General features: G+C 40.7%; 1 protein-coding gene across 4 annotated transcripts in view; it reads left to right on the top strand.

Annotated features, from left to right (window-relative positions):
• AKT3 (AKT serine/threonine kinase 3) overlaps positions 1 to 19446 on the top strand; it is a 391132-nt gene that overhangs the window by 354777 nt on the left and 16909 nt on the right. For all 4 annotated transcript variants that reach the window (XM_007462635.1, XM_007462636.1, XM_007462634.1 and 1 more), the window contains one exon: positions 13752 to 13854. In XM_007462635.1, the coding sequence (XP_007462697.1) occupies positions 13752 to 13854 (103 nt within the window). The remainder of the gene's footprint in view (positions 1 to 13751; positions 13855 to 19446) is intronic.

Genomic DNA, 19446 nt, shown 5'->3' with positions numbered 1-19446 from the left:
TGAATCAGCTATATGTATACATATATCCCCACATACCCTCCCTCTTGTGCCTCCCTCCCACTCTCCCTATTCCTCCCCTCTAGGTGGTCACAAAGCACCGAGCTGAACTCCCTGTGCTATGCAGCTGCTTCCCACGAGCTAGCTATTTTACATTTGGTAGTGTATATATGTCAGTGCTACTCTCTCACTTTATCTCAGCTTACCCTTCCCCCTCCCCATGTCCTTGCAAAGACGTTTGCATCTTTATTCCTATCCTACACCTAGGTTCATCAGAACCATATTTTTTTTAGATTCCATATGTATGTATTAGCATACAGTATTTCTTTTTCTCTTTCTGACTTACTTCACTCTGTATGACAGACTATAGGTCCATCCACCTCACTACAAATAACTCAATTTCATTGCTTTTTATGGCCGAGTAATAATCCATTGTATATATGTGCCACATCTTCTTTATCCATTCATCTGTCCATGGACATTTAGGATGGTTCCATGTCCTAGCTATTGTAAATAGTACTGCAGTGAACATTGTGGTACATGTCTCTTTTTGAATTATGATTTTCTCAGGGTATATGCCCAGTAGTGGGATTGCTGGGTGATATGGTAGTTCTATTTTTAGTTTTTTAAGGAACCTCCATACTGTTCTCCATAGTGGCTATATCTATATGCATTCCCACCAACAGTGCAAGAGGGTTCCCTTTTCTCCACACCCTCTCCAGCACTTATTGTTGGTAGATTTTTTGATGATGGCCAGTCTGACTGGTGTGAGGTGATACCTCACTGTGGTTTTGATTTGCATTTCTCTAACGATTAGTGATGTTGAGCATCTTTTCATGTGTTTGTGGGCAATTTGTATATCTTCTTTGGAGGAATGTCTACTTAGGTCTTCTGCCCATTTTTGGATTGGGTTGTTTGTTTTTGTGATATTGAGCTGCATGAGCTGCTTGTATATTATGGAGATTAATCCTTTGTCAGTAGCATCGTTTGCAAATATTTTCCCCCATTCTGAGGGTTGTCTTTTGGTCTTGTTTATGGTTTCCTTTGCTGTGCAAAAGCTTTGAAGTTTCATTAGGTCCCATTTGTTTATTTTTCTTTTTATTTCCATTTCTCTAGGAGGTGGGTCAAAAAGGATCTTGCTGTGATTTATGTCATAGGGTGTTCTTCCTATGTTTTCGTCTAAGAGTTTTATAGTGTCTGGCCTTACATTTAGGTCTTTAATCCATTTTGAGTTTATTTTTGTGTATGGTGTTAGGGAGTGTTCTAATTTCATTCGTCTACATGTAGCTGTTCAGTTCTCCCAGCACCACTTATTGAAGAGGCTGTCTTTTCGCCATTGTATATCCTTGGCTCCTTCGTCAAAGATAAGGGGACCATATGTGCATGGGTTTATCTCTGAGCTTTCTATACTGTTCCATTGATCTATATTTCTGTTTTTGTTCCAGTACCATACTGTCTTGTTTGCTGTAGCTTTGTAATAGAGACTGAAGTCTGGGAGCCTGATTCCTCCAGCTCCATTTTTCTTTCTCAAGAGTGCTTTGGCTATTCGGGGTCTTTTGTGTTTCCATACAAATTGTAAAAGTTTTTGTTGTAGTTCTGTGAAAAATGCAATTGGTAGCTTGATAGGGATTGCATTGAATCTTTAGATTGCTTTGGGTAGTATAGTCATTTTCACAATGTTGATTCTTCCAATCCAGAAACATGGTATATCTCTCCATCTGTTTGTATTTAATTTCTTTCATCAGTGTCTTACAGTTTTCTGCATACAGGTCATTTGTCTCCTTAGGTAGGTTTATCCCTAGGTATTTTATTCTTTTTGTTGCAATGGTAAATGGGAGTGTTTCCTTAATTTCTCTTTCAGATTTTTCGGCATTAGTGTATAGGAATGCAAGAGATTTCTGTGCATTAATTTTGTATCCTGCTACTTTACAAAATTTATTGATTAGCTCTGGTAGTTTTCTGGTAGCATCTTTAGGATTCTCCATTTATAGTATTATGTCATCTGCAAACAATGATAGTTTTACTTCTTCTTTTCTGATTTGGATTCCTTTTATTTCTCTTTCTTCTCTCATTGCTGTGGCTAAAACTTCCAAAACTATGTTGAATAATAGTGGTGAGAGTGGGCAACCTTGTCTTGTTCCTAATCTTAGAGGAAATGGTTTCAGTTTTTCACCACTGAGAATGTTGTTGGCTTTGGGTTTGTCATATATGGCCTTTATAAATGTTGAGGTAGGTTCCCTTTATGCCCACTTTCTGGAGGGTTTTTATCCTAACTCAGTGTTGAGTTTTGTCAAAAGCTTTTTGGCATCTATGGAGATGATCATGTGTTTTTTATCCTTCAGTTAGTTAATATGGTGTATCACATTGATTGATTTGCGTATATTGAAGGATCCTTGCATTCCTGGGATAAATCCCACTTGATCATGGTGTATGATCCTTTTAATGTGCTTTTGGATTCTATTTGCCAGTATTTTGTTGAGGATCTTTGCATCTATGTTCATCAGTGATATTGGCCTGTAGTTTTTTTTCTGTGTGTGTGGCATCTCTGTCTGGTTTTGGTATCAGGGTGATGGCCTCATAGAATGAGTTTGGGAGTGTTCATCCCTGTGCTATATTTTGTAAGAGTTTGAGAAGGATAGGTGTTAGCTCTTCTCTAAATGTTTGATAGAATTCGCCTGTGAAACCATCTGGTCCTGGGCTTTTGTTTGTTGGAAGATTTTTAATCACAGTTTCAATTTCAGTGCTTGTGATTGGTCTGTTCATATTTTCTATTTCTTCCTGGTTCAGTATCCGAAGGTTGTACTTTTCTAAGAATTTGTCCATTTCTTCCAGGTTGTCGATTTTACTGGCATATAGTTGTTTGTAGTAGTCCCTCATCATCCTTTGTGTTTCTGCCGTGTCAGTTGTTACTTCTCCTTTTTCATTTCTAATTCTGTTGATTGAGTCTTCTCCCATTTTTTCTTGATGAGTCTGGCTAATGTCTTATCAATTTTGTTTATCTTCTCAAGTTCTTTGAGAGCTGGTTCTCAGCTTTTAGTTTTATTAATCTTTGCTATCATTTCCTTCATTTCTTTTTCATTTATTTTTTAATCTAATCTTTATGATTTCTTTCCTTCTGCTAACTTTGGGGGATTTTTTGTTCTTCTTTTTCTAATTGCTTTACGTGTAAGGTTAGGTTGTTTATTTGAGATGTTTTTTGTTTCTTGAGGTCAGATTGTATTGCTGTAAACTTCCCTCTTAGAACTGCTTTTGCTGCATCCCATAGGTTTTGGGTCATCGTGTTTTCATTGTCATTTGTTTCTAGCTATTTTTTTCTTTCCTCTTCAATTTCTTCAGTGATCTTTTGGTTATTTAGTAGTGTATTGTTTAGCCTCCATGTGTTTGTATTTTTAACAGTTTTTTTTCCTGAATTCATATCTAGTCTCATAGCATTGTGGTTAGAAAAGATACTTGATATGATTTCAGTTTTCTTAAGTGCACCAACGCTTGATTTGTGGCCCATGATATGATCTATCCTGGAGAATATTCCATGAGCACTTGAGAAGAAAGTATATTCTGTTGTTTTTGGATGGGATGTCCTATAAATATCAGTTAAGTCCGTCTGATCTAATGTGACTTTTAAAGCTTGTGTTTCCTTACTTATTTTCATTTGGGATGATCTACCCATTGGTGCAAATGGGGTGTTAAAGTTCTCTACTATTATTGTGTTACTGTCAATTTCCCCTTTATGGCTGTTTGCATTTGCCTTATGTATTGAGGTGCTCCTATGTTGGGTACATAAATATTTACAACTGTTATATCTTCTTCTTGGATTAATCCCTTGATCATTGTGTAGTGTCTTTCTTTGTCTCTTGTAATAGTCTTTTCTTTAAAGTCTATTTCATCCGATGTGAGTATTGCTACTCCAGCTTCCTTTTGATTTCCATTTGCATGGAATATCTTTTTCCATCCCTCACTTTCAGTTTGTATGTGTCTCTACATCTGATGTGGGTCTCTTGTAGATAGCATATATATGGGTCTTGTTTTTGAATCCATTCAGCTAATATGTTTGTTTTGGTTGGAGCATTTAATCCATTTACATTTAAGGAAATTATCAATATGTATATTCCTACTATCATTTTCTTAATTGTTTTGGGTTTGTTATTGTAGGTCTTTTCCTTCTTTTGTGTTTCCTGCCTAGAGAAGTTACTTTAGCATTTGTTGTAAAGCTAGTTTGGTGGTGCTGAATTTTCTTAACTTTTGCTTGTCTGTAAAGGTTTTAATTTCTCTGTCGAATCTGAATGAGGTCCTTGCTGGGCAGAGTAATCTTGGTTGTAGATTTTTCCCTTTCGTCACTTTAAATATGTCTTGCCACTCCCTTCTGGCTTGCAGAGTTTCTGCTGAAAGATCAACTGTTAACCTTATGGGGATTCCCTTGTATGTTATTTGTTGCTTTTCCCTTGCTGCTTTTAATATTTTTTCTTTGAATTTAATTTTTTTATTTTTTATTATTATTATTTTTTTGTGGTATGCAGGCCTCTCATTGTTGTGGCCTCTCCCATTGTGGAGCACAGGCTCTGGACGTGCAGGCTCAGCAGCCATGGCTCACGGGCCTAGCCTCTCCGCAGCATGTGGGATCTTCCCGGACTGGGGCACGAATCTGCGTCCCCTGCATCGGCAAGCGGACTCTCAACCACTGCGCTGCCAGGGAAGCCCTGAATTGAATTTTTGATAGTTTGATTAACATGTGTCTTGGCATGTTTCTCCTTGGATTTATCCTGTATGGGACTCTCTGTGCTTCCTCGACTTGATCGACTATTTCCTTTCCCATGTTAGAGAAGTTTTCAACTATAATCTCTTCAAATATTTTCTCAGGCACTTTCTTTATCTCTTCTTCTTCTGGGACCCCTGTAATTTGAATGTTGGTGCTTTTAATATTGTCCTGGAGACCTCTGAGACTGCCCTCAATTCTTTTCATTCTTTTTTCTTTACTCTGCTCTGTGGCAGTTATTTCCACTATTTTATCTTCCAGGTCACTTATCCATTCTTCTGCCTCAGTTATTCTGTTATTGATTCCTTCTAGAGTATTTTTAATTTCATTTATTGTGTTGATTCATCATTGTTTGTTTGCTCTTTAGTTCTTCTCGGTCCTTGTTAAACACTTCTTGTATTTTCTCCATTCTGTTTCCAAGATTTTGGATCATCTTCACTATCATTACTCTGAATTCTTTTTCAGGTGGACTGCCTATTTCCTCTTCATTCGTTTGGTCTGGTGTGTTTTTACCTTGCTCCTTCATCTGCTGCATATATCTCTGTCTTATCATTTTACTTAGTGTGTTTGGGGTCTCCTTTTCACAGGCTGCAGGTTTGTAGTTCCCATTATTTTTGGTGTCTGCCCCCAGTGGGTGAGGTTGGTTCAGTGACTTGTGTAGGCTTCCTGGTGGAGGGGACTGGTACCTGTGTTCTGGTGGGTGGGGCTGCATCTTGTCCTTCTGGTGGGCAGGGCTGCATCCGGTGGTGTGTTTTGGGGTGTCTGTGAACTTAGTATGACTTTAGGCAGCCTCTCTGCTAATGGGTGGGATTGTGTTCCTGTCTTCCTAGTTTTTTGGCATGGGGCCTCCTGCACTGGAGCTTGCTGGCCGTTGGTGGAGCTGGGTATTAGTGTTGAGACGAAGATCTGTGGGAGAGCTCTCGCCAATTGATATCACGTGGGGCTGGGAGGTTTCTGGTGGTCCAATGTCCTGGACTTGGCCCTCCCACCTCAGAGGCTCAGGTCTGACACCCGGCCGGAGGACCAAGACCCCGCCAGCCACATGGCTCAGAAGAAAAGGAAGGAAGAAAGAAAGAAAAGGAAAAAAAAAAAAAAAAAAAAGATGGAACTCTAAGACATGTGGTAAGAGCAAACCTAAACAGACAAAATCACACAAAGAAGCATACACATACACACTCACAAAAAGACGAAAAGGGGAAAAAAAATCAAAAAAATTTAAAATTTAAAAAAGGAACAGAGCAACCAAACCAATTAACAAATCCACCAATGACATTAAACACTAAAAACTAAATTAAGATAAAAATAAAACCAGAAACCAATTAGATGCAGAAAGCAAACCCTAAGTCTACAGTTGCTCCCAAAGTCCACCACCTCAATTTGAGGAACATTCGTTGTCTATTCCGGTATTCCACAGATGCAGGGTTTTATCAAGTTGACTGTAGGGATTTAATCCAATCCTCCTGAGGCTGCACAGAGAAATTTCCCTTTCTCTTCTTTGTTCACACAACTCCTGGGGTTCAGCTTTGGTTTTGGCCCCGCCTCTGTGTGTAGGCTGCCCTCAGGAGTCTGTTCCCCACCCAGAAAGGAGAGGGTTAAATCAGTAGCTGATTAGGGCTTTCTTGATCACTCAGGCCAGGAAGAGGGAGGGGTATGGTAGTCATGGATTGTGGGGCTAGCCTGTGGCAGCAGAGGCTAGCGTGACATTGCAACTGCCTGAGGTGCACTGTGTGTTTTGCCGGGAAAGTTGTCCTTGGATCATAGGACCCTGGCAGTAGCGGGCTGCACAGGCTCCCAGGGGGGTGTAGGTAGTGACCTGTGGTTGCACACAAGATTCTTAGTGGCAGCGGCAGCAGCGTTAGCGGTTCATGCCCGCCTCTGGGGTCAGAGCTGATAGCCGTGGCTCCACCCGTCTCTGGAGCTCATTTAGGCGGTGCTCTGAACGCCCTCTCGCGCACCCTGAAACAATGGTCTCTTGCCTCTCCAGCAGATCCATACTTTTTCCCATACTCTCTTCCGGCCAGCTGTGGTGCACTAGCCGCCTTCAGGCTGTGTTCACGCAGCCAACCCCAGTCCTCTCCCTGGGACCTGACCTGTGAAGCCTGAGCCTTAGCCTTAGCTCCCAGCCCCCACCCACCCCAGCGGGTGAGCAGACAAGCGTCTCAGGTTGGTGAGTGCTGGTTGACACTGATCCTTTGTGCAGGAATCTCTCCACTTTGCCCTCTGCGTGCCTGTTGCTGTGCTCTCCTCTGTGGCTCTGAAGCTTCTCCCCTGCCCACCCCTTGTCTCCACCAGTGAAGGGGCTTCCTAGTGTGTGGAAACTTCCTCCTTCACAGCTCCCTCCCAGAGGTTCCCTATTCTTTTGTCTTTTTTTTCTTTTTTCTTTTGCCTTACCCAGGTATGTGGGGGTTTTCTTGCCTTTTGGTAAGTCTGAGGTCTTCTGCCAGCATTCAGTAGGTGTTCTGTAAGAGTTGTTCCACATGTAGATGTATTTTTGATGTATTTCTGGGGAAAAAGGTGATCTCCACGTCTTTACTCCTGTGCCATCTTGAAGGTCTCTTCTAGGGATGCTTTTGACAAGATTTGAAAGACCTTTATACTGAAAACTAAAATAATTGTTGGGGGACGTTAAAAACAGCCTAAAGCAATGGAAAGATATACTGTGTTCATGATCTAGAAGACTCAATAGTTTTAAGATGTTAGTTCTCTCAAAATTGATATAAATTCAGCACAACCCTAATCAAGACCCTAGGGGGTTATTCTGTAGAGATTATTAGGTTGATTCTAAAATTCATATGATATATGGAGGACTTAAAAGAGCCAGAACAACTTGACAAGAAAATGAAGTTGGAGGGCCTACCTACCTGACTTCAAGACTTATTATTAACTCACAGTAATCAAATCAAGAGAGCTTGTTAATGAACAGATAACATCTTTATTCACCATAAAGTTGGGCAAAGAGATCAATACAACACAATAGAAAATCTGGAAAGAGACTCACATATATATGGTTAATTGACTTTCAATAAAAGTATAAATATAGTTCAACTTAGTGCTGAAACAATTGGACATCCATGTTAAAAAAATAATTTGCAGTATATATGAAATTAACTCCAAATGTATTATAGTTCTGAACATACAGGAGAAAAATCTTTGTGGTATTAGGTTATGCAGAGATTTCTTAGACAAGGGCAAAGCATGATCCATAGAAAAATAGTAATAAATCAGACTATCAAAATTAAGAATGTGTATTCTTCAAAAGTCACTGATAAGGGAACAAAGAGAGTAGCCACAAATCACAAATCTGATAAAGGACATGCATACAGAGTGTATAAAGAACTCTCTAAACCTAATGAGAAGCAAAAAAAAGGACAAATATTTGAGAAGACACTTCATCAAAGAAGAAATAAACTTGTGAAAAAGGTGATTGATTATTCATTAGAGAAATATAAATTAAAGCAGTGAAATACCACCACGTATTAGAATATAGAATAAAACAATGTTGGCAAGACTGTGGAACAACTAGGACTCTTCTTCGCTGTTGATAGGAACATGCAGCAATGCAACTACTTTGGGAAAGACTTGGGCATAAAGATTCCTAGCAGCTTTATTTGTTATAGCCCCAAACTAGAAGCAACCCAGAAGTCCATGGAGAGGTGAATGGATAAACAAATTGAGGTACATCTGTATGATGGAATATTACCCAACAGTAAAATGGATGAGCTATTGATACAAGCAATGATGTGGATGAGTGTCAAAATAATCATGCTAAGTGAAAGAAACCAGACAAAGAATACATACTATTTGATTCCAAATACGTAAAAGTCAAGAAAATATAAACAAATCACTCATGGCAGAAGGCAGGTCATCTATTGCCTGCAAGGGGATAGAAGAGAGGACAGGATTACATAGGGTTATGAGAAAATATCTACAAGTGATGGGTATGTTCATCATCTTGATTTCATGGGTATATATGTATGTCAAAACATCAAATTGTATACTCTTCTTTTGTACACTCTTAAGATATGTGTGCAGTTTATTGTATGTCAATCATAAAACTGTTCTTTAAAAGTACTTACCCTTGTGGAACTTATATTTTACTGGGGAGGAGGTGTAATGACAATAAACCTGTATTTTGCATGTGTATATATAGGTGTGTATTGTGTCAGATGTTGAAAAGTCTTTTAAAGAAAAATATAGCAGTGTGAGGATAGAAAGTAATGGGGAGGGCAGCTGTTTGAGAGAGGAGGTCAGGTAAATGTAGTATCATGACATTTTAACAGACTAGTTTAAGCGCCCTGTAATCTTTTGAAAACTGTTTAAAGATTTGTTTCAGTTTTTTTAAAGTTTCAGGTGACCATTCTGTCTCTCATCTAAAAAGATAACAGCTTTCCCCTAACTTGAAGGCAGATTTAAGATTTACATTTCTGCCATCAGAAGGAGCCATATGGGAAGGGTGGGCAGAGGTAAGCAAAACCTACTCCACATGCCCAATAGAAGCCCATTTCTGCTCGAAGAATTTCTTGTGGTTAATTCTTTTTTATTGAAAGGATGAGACCTATTTTTTGAACATTTGTAGAATGGTGAATCTGAAAGAAAGTCACAACCAGAATCCCAGTCTCCTACTTGCCTGCCAGAGAGGCAGTTATCCCTCAGTTTTCTAAAAGGAAAACCAAAAATTCTCCAGTCACTATCATCGTTGGTGTTGTGTGCATGTGTATGATGCCGGTGAGGGACTTTAAAAATCATTGCTCTTATGGAACTTTTATTTTATTGGGAAGAAGGTGTAATGGTGATGCATGTGTATATGTGTCAGATGTTGAAAAGTCTTGAAGAAAAACAAAGCAGTGTGAGAATGAGCTTTTGAATGAATGGAAGAGGGAAGATTTCCATTAGTGGAGTGAACTGCTTACTTGTTTCCAGTCATCCTAACAGAGCAGCTAGAAACGTGTTCTTGTACCTTAGCAGCCATTACAGCTCATCAGTGGAACCTGAATTTGTTTCAGTTCCCCAAAAAGTGATTGCTAATGATAGAGACTTTAGAATATCTGCGTTCTGGGGGCAGAGAGAAAGAATGTTAACAAGAAAAGAAACTTAAAATGCTTTGTAACATGTGCTGCAAACTGAAATGTGGTGCTTTATTTCGAAAAAATGCTTTTAATTCTGCTCATCCCTTGGTTTTCTAAAACATAGTCTGAAAATCCTAAAGATGCCACCAGAAAACTACTAGAGTTAATCAATGAATTTGGTAAAGTAGCAGGATACAAAAGTAATGCACAGAAATGTCTTGTATTCCTATAACTAACAACGAAAAATCTGAAAAAGAAACTAAGGAAACACTGCCATTTACCATTGCAAAAAAAAGAATAAAACACCCAGGAATAAACCTACCTAAGGAGACAAATGACCTGTATGCAGAAAACTATATGACACTGATGAAAGAAATTAAAGACGGTACAAACAGATGGAGAGATATACCGTGTTTTTGGATTGGAAGAATCAACATTGTGAAAATGACTGTACTACCCAAAGCAATCTAAAGATTCAATGCAATCCCTATCAAATACCAATGGCATTTTTCACAGAACTAGAACAAGAAATTTTACAATTTGTACGGAAACAAAGGCCCCGAATAGCAAAAGCAATCTTCAGAAAGAAAAACAGAGCTGGAGGAATCAGGCTCTCTGACTTCAGACTATACTACAAAGCTACAATAATCAAGACAGTATGGTACTGGCACAAAAACAGAAATATAGCTCAATGGAACAGGATAGAAAGCCCAAGATAAGCCCATGCACATATGGTCACCTTATCTTTGACAAAGGAGGCAAGAATATACAATGGAGAAAAGACAGTTTCTTCAATAAGTGGTGCTGGGAAAACTGAACAGCTACATGTAGACGAATGAAATTAGAACACTCCCTAACACCATACACAAAAATAAACTCAAAATGGATTAGACACCCAATTGTAAGCCTGGACACTATAAAACTCTTAGAGGAAAACATAGGAAGTACACTCTTTGACATAAATCACAGCAAGATCTTTTTTGATCCACCTCCTAGAGTAATGAAAATAAAAACAAAAATAAACAAAGGGGACCTAAGGAAACCATAAACAAGATGAAAAGACAACCCTCAGAATGGGAGAAAATATTTGCAAACGAAGCAAGTGACAAAGGATTAATCTCCAAAATATACAAGCAGCTCATGCAGCTCAATATCAAAAAAACAAACAACCCAATCCAAAAATGGGCAGAAGACCTAAGTAGACATTCCTCCAAAGAAGATATACAGATCGCCCACAAACACATGAAAAGATGCTCAACATCACTAATCATTAGAGAAATGCAAATCAAAACCACAGTGAGGTGTGGCCAGTGTGACACCAGTCAGACTGGCCATCATCAAAAAATCTACCAACAATAAGTGCTGGAGAGGGTGTGGAGAAAAGGGAACCCTCTTGCACTTTTGGTGGGAATGTAAATTGATACAGCCACTATGGAGGTTCCTTAAAAAAACTAAAAATAGAACTACCATATGACCCAGCAATCCCACTACTGGTCATATACCCTGAGAAAACCATAATTCAAAAAGAGTCATGTACCACAATGTTCATTGCAGCTCTGTTTACAGTAGCCAGGACATGGAAGCAACCTGAACGTCCTTCGACGGATAAATGGATAAAGAAGATGTGGCACATATATACAGTGGAATATTAGTCAGTCATAAAAAGGAACAAAATTGAATTATCTGTAGTGAGGTGGATGGACCTAGAGTCTATCATACAGAGTGAGGTAAGTCAGAAAGTGAAAAACAAATACCGTATGCTAATACATATATGTGGAATCTAAAAAAACAGTACTGATGAACCTAGTGGCAGGGCAGGAATAAAGACACAGACGTAGAGAACTTACTTGAGGACACAAAGGAGGGGAATGGGAACCTGGGATGAAGTGAGAGGGCAGCATTGACATATATACACTACCAAATGTAAAATGGATGGCTAGTGGGAAGCTGCTGCATAGCACAGGGAGATCAGCTTGATGCTTTGTGATGAGGGTGGGAGGGAGGCTCAAAAGGGAAGGGATGTGGGGATATATGTATACATATAGCTGATTCACTTTGTTGTACAGCAGAAACTAACACAACATTGTAAAGCAATTATACTCGAATAAAGATGTAAAAAAAATAGCATGAATTAAAAAAACACATTGGAGAATAATTTAAAGATTTTTGTCTTATTTAACATAAATTTGGTGACAGTAACAGTGGAAAATGCATTGAATGATGCCAGTTGTGTATTTGTTTCTGTAAAATTTTTATAAAATATACTAATTTCTGTCACTCTGTTTTCCATTTTTCTATCTGAATGGTATTCATCAGAGCACATACTCTGACTCCACGCCCTGAGTCTGGGCTTCCTATGTTAAAAAGAAACCTGTAGGCTCTCACCTGTGAGGCTGGAGCCCTGAGAATCAGGAGCCCCCTCCTGGTTCCAGTCCCTCCCAGCCAACAGAGGTAGCAGAAGTGGAGGCTCACATGGCTCAGGCTTCTGTCATCTCCAGCACCCCAAGACTTTCCCCCATCCCATGGCTGCTGCTGGTCAGAGGCGAATGAGTCCACTTCTCTCAACCCTGGAGCAGTTACTCTTAATCTTTGGGGTCATGGTTCCTTTTGAGGAGTGGGATAAAATCTATGGGCAAAACGTTTGCACGTCACTTCGGGGGCTGCCAAGAACCCCTGTTCCAGAGGGTTTCAAGTAAGCAGAGTTATATTTCTTTGCCGCCAAGTATAGAGGCAGCACTTAATCTGTGATCTACGTAACAACTGTGTAGGTAACAACTATGTTATCAAATTGCACTTTTAATAATAACCTGTTCAGCTAGGCACCAGGAAGAGCTAGAGAAAGCCAGCAAGGTTGTGCTTTCCCACCCTAGGAAGAGCCTACATTTCGTTTCAGCCCAAATCCATCGGTTTTGTATGTATTTTACTAGGAAAAAATATTAGGACAGACTTTTCAGTATCCTCTTCCCACCCTATTTTTTATTTTCTGCTTTTTTTTAAACATCTTTATTAGAGTATAATTGCTTTACAATGGTGTGTTAGTTTCTGCTTTATAACAAAGTGAATCAGCTATAATATACTTGCATCCCCATATCCCCTACCTCTTGCGTCTCCCTCCCAGCCTCCCTATCCCACCCCTCTAGGTGGACACAAAGCACGGAGCTGATCTCCCTGTGCTATGTGGCTGCTTCCCACTAGCTATCTATTTTACATTTGGTAGTGTGTATATATCCATGCCACTCTCTCACTTTGTCAGCTTACCCTTCCCCCTCCCCCTGTCCTCAAGTCCATTCTCTACATCTGCGTCTTTATTCCTGTCCTGCCCCTAGGTTCTGCAGAACCTTTTTTTTTTTCAGATTCCATATATATGTGTTAGCATACAGTATTTGTTTTTCTCTTTCTAACTTACTTCACTCTGTATGACAGTCTCTAGGTCCATCCACCTCACTACAAATAACTCAGTTTCGTTTCTTTTTATGGCTGAGGAATATTCCATTGTATATATGTGCCACATCTTCCTTATCCATTCATCTGTCTATGGACACTTAGGTGGTTCCTTAAAAAACTAAAAATAGAACTACCATATGACCCAGCAATCCCACTACTGGACATATACCCTGAGAAAACTATAATTCAAAAAGAGTCATGTACCACAATGTTCATTGCAGCTCTATTTACAATAGCCAGGACATGGAAGCACCCTGGTCTTTGGTTCTCAATTATTGTTCCACATAATCCCTCAAATATAATATACAACAACCAGGTACCTACTGTTCTGTGTTTAGTCTTGACTGTGAAGCCAAATACTACATCTACCTTACACAGTCACTGAGCAGTCTAGCCTCTTGCACTATTCATTTAGTATTTGCTCTCTAATTTTATCCTAGAAATGAATTTTCCTAAACTGAAGTCTGTTAACAGTACTCTTTTGCTTCTTACAGCTTGTACCTCCTTTTAAGCCTCAAGTAACATCTGAGACAGATACCAGATACTTTGATGAAGAATTTACAGCTCAGACTATTACAATAACACCACCTGAAAAGTGTAAGTAAATCTAGAAGGAAATGGATTATGTTCTAATGCAATTGAAGAAAACAGCCATTTTTTTTAACTGGATATTTTCAAGGTCAAATTCCACAGTGATTTATTCTGTTCCATTTAAGAACATGGGGTTTTCAATGTGGAAATATCTAAGTACAGGTAGCTAAGAGAAAAGTTTTTCTGAGTAAAAAAAAAAATTATATATGGAAAAATTGTAGAGTTGAGAATTATAGACTAAATTATAGACTAACTAGCCCTTCCTTACTATTCTCTAATAGATTATTTTGACATCAGCTGAAAGGATTCTGAAATGAAGACCTCCCACATTTCCTACTGCTCATTCAGACACAACCTTCTAAATTTTGCTAATTCTGGTCTCCTGTTTACTTAGTAGCTTTTAAATTCACTTTAAACTGAATCACTGTTTTTTACTTAGCTGTGTCTTAAGCAAAAATATCTGTGAAGACATAATTTGGTTTGCTAGTAATTTTTGATATTATAAATTAAATTACATATCTATTAAAACTATACATTCATGCACCACTTAAAATCATTCCACATGTACTAGTGTGTGCCCTACACTTTGGTGAAGACATTTCACTTAAAGGGAAGAAAAGGTTGTTATATAATTTATAAACATTCTCATATGCTGACAGAGGTCTGTATTCTGTCATCATTAGTTAAGGAGTAAGGATAAAATTGAGTTTCAGGGACACATTTGGATAGCTAAATCACACATCTTTTGGCTCACAATAACATCATTTTAGTTTTTTTCTCCTTTTCTTTTTTATTATATCCTTTCCTACATTCCTTCTCCTCTCTTTTCTTTTTAAAAGGCAGATTAGGGGCTTCCCTGGTGGCACAGTGGTTGAGAGTCCGCCTGCCGATGCAGGGGACACGGGTTCATGCCCCGGTCTGGGAAGATCCCACATGCCGCGGAGCGGCTGGGCCCGTGAGCCATGGCCACTGACCCTGCACGTCCGGAGCCTGTGCTCCGCAACGGGAGAGGCCACAACAGTGAGAGGCCCGTGTCCCGCAAAAAAAAAAAAAAAGGCAGATTAGTTGATGGTGCTAATTTACACGGAGTATCCATGAGAGGGAAGATTAAAGTGCTGTTTCAAGTGTGGGTGTAGTCGATTGATTACAGCATTGAAAGGCAAACTAGGAGTCATCTAGGCCAAGGGTTTTTAACCTGAGACCCAGGGCCTGACAAAAAGAGAGACTATGAACACTGTGAAATGAAAAATATAATTATGTGTGCATATGCACTTTTCTTTCTTTAGACTTGCAAGAGGTTAAGAGCCTCTTAACTTTCATTTTATAAGGGAAGAAATTAAAACCCAGAGAGAAGCTGAGCTTCCCTAAGTCCCGCAGTTAGTGTTAGCTGTAGTCACGAGCAGCAGTTATAGCTTGGCCGACGAGGCCCAGGTCAAGCTGTGAAAGGGCAGCATGTTGAAGCACTGCTCATGGTTTGTCACCAGTGGTGGGTGAGGGCTTCATTGCTAGAATCAGAATCTCTGAGAGTTAAGATGATGTTAGAAAGCCTGTGGAGCTGTGGGCAATCAGCTAAGGACCGTCTAAGTAGGAGCAGTGGGCGTAGCCTTGGCATGGTTTCCCCTGGCCCGGTGCGGGCTGTGGTGATACAATTGTCTGAAATTCTGGGCAGCACCACTGAGTTGTTGGACTGGCCTAGGAGTACTTCCCACCATAGAGCCTCATCATTTGGATATAACCTTAACTGTAATCAGACCACATTGTTCCCCTGCTTCAAACCTTCCAGGGGCCCCACTGCTGCACTCTAAATCCAACTGCTCACACTGGCTGCACAGCTCTGTCAGATCTGGTCCCATCCTGCTCTCAGACCTCATCCTGTCCATCTTCTACACAGTCCCTGGGTTCCAGCCCCACCTTGAACACACTGTGCCTCACTGTGCCTTGGGACTGTGTGTTTACTCTTCTCTGCCTAGAATTCTCTTTTCCCAGACATATGCATGAATAAATTCTTACTTGTCCTTCAGATCTCTTTAAATGTCACTTTATCAGAAAGCTTTCTTTAGCCTTCCGACCTTAAAAACAGTGCCATCCATCAGACCCCATCACCACCCGCCCCCGCCAGTTCTCTACATTGACACCTTTACTTGCTGGTATTCTTCTGGTTAATTTGTCTCTCTGTTTACTGTCTGTTTCTCCAGCTTGAATGCAGTAGCTCTGAGCAGAAGGATTTGGTTTGTCTTATTCACTGCTAACCCCAGCTCCGAGTTAGGTACCTGGCTCAGCGTAGGTATTCAATGAATATGTGTTAAATGAGTAAATAAACAGATTATGGCGAGGCCTGGTAGTTTCAGGGCCAGAAGGAGGCCCGACTCTCTCCAGACAGTGCTGTTGTCCATCACAGCCCAGAATTTGTGTTTGGCTTACCTCCTCACGTGATTTCACAGGGAGCTTTGGGAAGTTAAACAGAGCTTTTGCTATTTGTGGATTCTAATTCTTAGAACAAACTAAATGTGCTATTCTGAAAGTCATAGAAATAGGTAGGCTGTGTAAATAAATGCAAAGCCATGAGTGCATATTTTACTCCAAAAAGTTAACAGTAAAATCCCAGTGTAGAAGAGAATGATGGGATTGCAGAAAGCCCTGGACTTAGACCCTGCTTTGTGTCCTGGCTCTGCCCCTCACTAGCTCTGGAATGTGACAGGTCAAAGGGGAGTGCAGGGCTGAAAATTTCCAGGAGCCCCGTCTTTCCCCTGTGTGTGCCTGAGAAGCCATCTCTTTAGGAAAGACACCCAGAGTTCTCTATAGGTTTCAATAACCCTATTTTTAATTTTATTTAAGCATCAGGTTAACCAATCCACAGTGTTCTTTGTTCTGTGACCCACTAGGTGAAGGGTGATGGTAGGTAAATAGCTAGCAAAAAAGAGTGGACATGGGGCTGGGGATGGGGGAGGGACCACTAAACTGTGCTGCTAGCAGTGAGGAGGGGCCCTGCCCTGATGCTGGGCCCTAGGTGGCCCAAAAACGTGCATCCAGCAAGCATCATCTAGACTGACAGCGTGTACCACAGTCTAGAGGCGGGAGGACCCTGTGGACCTGCCAACTTATTTTCCAATTCAGGGTTTCTAGAGAGAAAAATCAGGGGAAAGAGCTCAGCAGGTGGGCTGAGGCCAAGGTGTGGACACCAGCAGCCTGTCCTTTGCGGCTCCCAGCACCAGGCCGCAGGGCTGGGCTTCTGCCTTAGGGAGTAGCCTCAGTAATTGTGGACTGCAGCACCTGGGTTCTTCCAGGGCACAAGGACAGTGTTTTTTCTTGGATTATCCCTGGGTATATCATAAATTCCCTTAAGAGGCAGATCAAAGGAAAATCTGTGAAGCCTTGAACTGTGATTACATTTAACATAATCTTTTCTTCTTGCAGCTTTGAATAGTGTTGCTAGTGAGCTCTCAAGCTGCTGAAAGCACAGAGGTTTTGTTCATAAAAACCCACAGTAGGACCATTAAGTTAGCGATTGTCTTCCCACTTGCCACCTTGCTTTTATAAAACAGAATGGAGTCATTTTTTAGAACAAATCAGCAGTTAGAAAGGCAAGTGTTCCTTTTTTACAAACAGCTGCAGTAACATGCCAGATTTTCCTCACCGGTGTTAATTAATTGAACAGATTTTGGAATGTGTCGTCTTGCATTATATCCATTAATGGTCCTCTGGCTTCCTCTTAGAGGAAAAGAGGATTTGTTTGAGCTCCTAGTAGCTCTTGCTGCCATATAATTACTTTGGTTAAATGTTCTAAGGAAGTTAGGCAACTAATGCTGCCTGGATCCAGGGATTCAGATGTAGAATGTAGGGTTGATCACCCTGTTTTCTTTTCCCGGATGTCTGCTATATGGGTTTTTTTGCCTGGTTCATGTCCATCATCATCTCTGTTCCCTCTGAACCTTCCTTCAGTGCAGGAACGTATTTATATACGTTGACTGGGTGTGAAGGCCTGGCTGGGGCAGCCGGCTGTCCTGTCAGCTGTCACTTGCATCCAGCTCTCCTTCCTTCCACAGCCCCGCTGGCCTGCGCAGCACTGAGGGCCCATGGGAAACCCTCATTCCTGCCCCAGCACCTTCCCAACTCACAGCTCCTCTTGGGGCCACGATCAGAGACTTGCCCCTCACTACTGCCAAGCTCAAAAGAACAGGAGGGAGATGGAGTGAGAGGGTGATATAATTGACTTTAAAGAAGATCCAGATGCGGGGCCCTCACATGGTCATCAACAAGATTTAGATTTACGTTCGGAAATGGGATTAATTTGTTACTAAAGTGACAGAATGAAGATTCTCTTTTAACTTTCAGCTGACAGTGCAGCCTCATAGCAATGATACTCCTTTGGAAGGAAATTTAACCCCTCCTCCTGTCGAGAGCCAGACTGCCCTGGGCTTCAGGCGTCCCTGCCCTGGTGCAAGGCCTGGTTGCAGCCCAGCGAGCTGGGCAAGCCCTTCTCTGGCGGACGACACCAGGCTTCCCACATGTGCTGTCTGTTTGCTGTGCAGAAACACACCCAGCAAAACAAAGCTGCTAGCGGGGAAAACTATTCCTTTGAAATGTGATTGGTAAGTTTCAGAGTCTGAACATTAAGATTTCAGCTGCCTTTCCCCTAGAGAGTTTTTATAGAGTTTTACAGAGGTTTTAAATGCCATCCACAGCTCCTACCATCTTTAGTATATCTGAAAATACTGTGGAAAGTGTTTGACCTAAAAGATGGTTTGCTTGGTACCTAACTGGTATTTTATAAGGAGGCAGAGATTTCCCCAGATCGCAGTACTATCTGGAAATGAGGACTATAGTTTAAAAGGTCTGTTTGCAGGAGGGAGGTTTACACAGAGCAAGGAGCCTCAAATGCTACTTATGAGATTGAGTCCCACCTAATACAGTGATACTTTCTGGTACATTCAAGGCTACAAAGTTTGGTTAGCAACTTGATCCCATTTCTAGAATCTTCTATTAAAAATAGAATACTGAAAAGAACAGTGAGAAAAGAGCATGAATGTTTGTTATTCTTCAGAGGCATGCAAAGCATCATCCTTTTTGTGTAACAGGGTCAGTGCCCATGATGCAGTGGGGTCTGGCCTGTATTCCTTCTCCTATTACATGAAATTGATGCTCCCTGGAGAGGTTGGAAAATTAAAAGAATTGGTAATGTGCTTCCTATATGAATTTGAGGAAGTGGAATTATTTTGCTTGAAGAAGGTTGGGTATTTGAAAGACTCTCGCTTATTTCCTGTAGCACAGCATACGACCAAAGGCACTGCAAGTGGAGCAGAGGGGTTTAGTGGGGTGAGCCCTGAGGACACAGGGAGGGACTTTGCGCAGAGCCCAGAACAGATGCACAGGGAACGTTGTGGACTGAGCGACTGAATTCATGACACATGTAAAGGAAGAGCATTCTGACACTGCAAGATTTTAATCATCAGAATAGTTATGGGAAGAGGTTGGGTGATCCTTTGTAACCTTTCAAATGCAAGAAAACAGGGAAGAGGAAAAGGGAGGAGCAGCTTAAATGGAAGTTGTCTCTTTCCATGTCTTTCAAGTCTCCCAATTTGTTTCCTGATGAACTAATAC

The sequence above is a fragment of the Lipotes vexillifer genome, unplaced genomic scaffold, assembly GCF_000442215.2.
Source record: "Lipotes vexillifer unplaced genomic scaffold, Lipotes_vexillifer_v1.1 scaffold104, whole genome shotgun sequence".
Lineage (NCBI taxonomy): Eukaryota > Metazoa > Chordata > Mammalia > Artiodactyla > Lipotidae > Lipotes > Lipotes vexillifer.
Note: the sequence above shows the minus strand (reverse complement) of the source record. Positions and strands in the feature narration are given on the sequence as shown.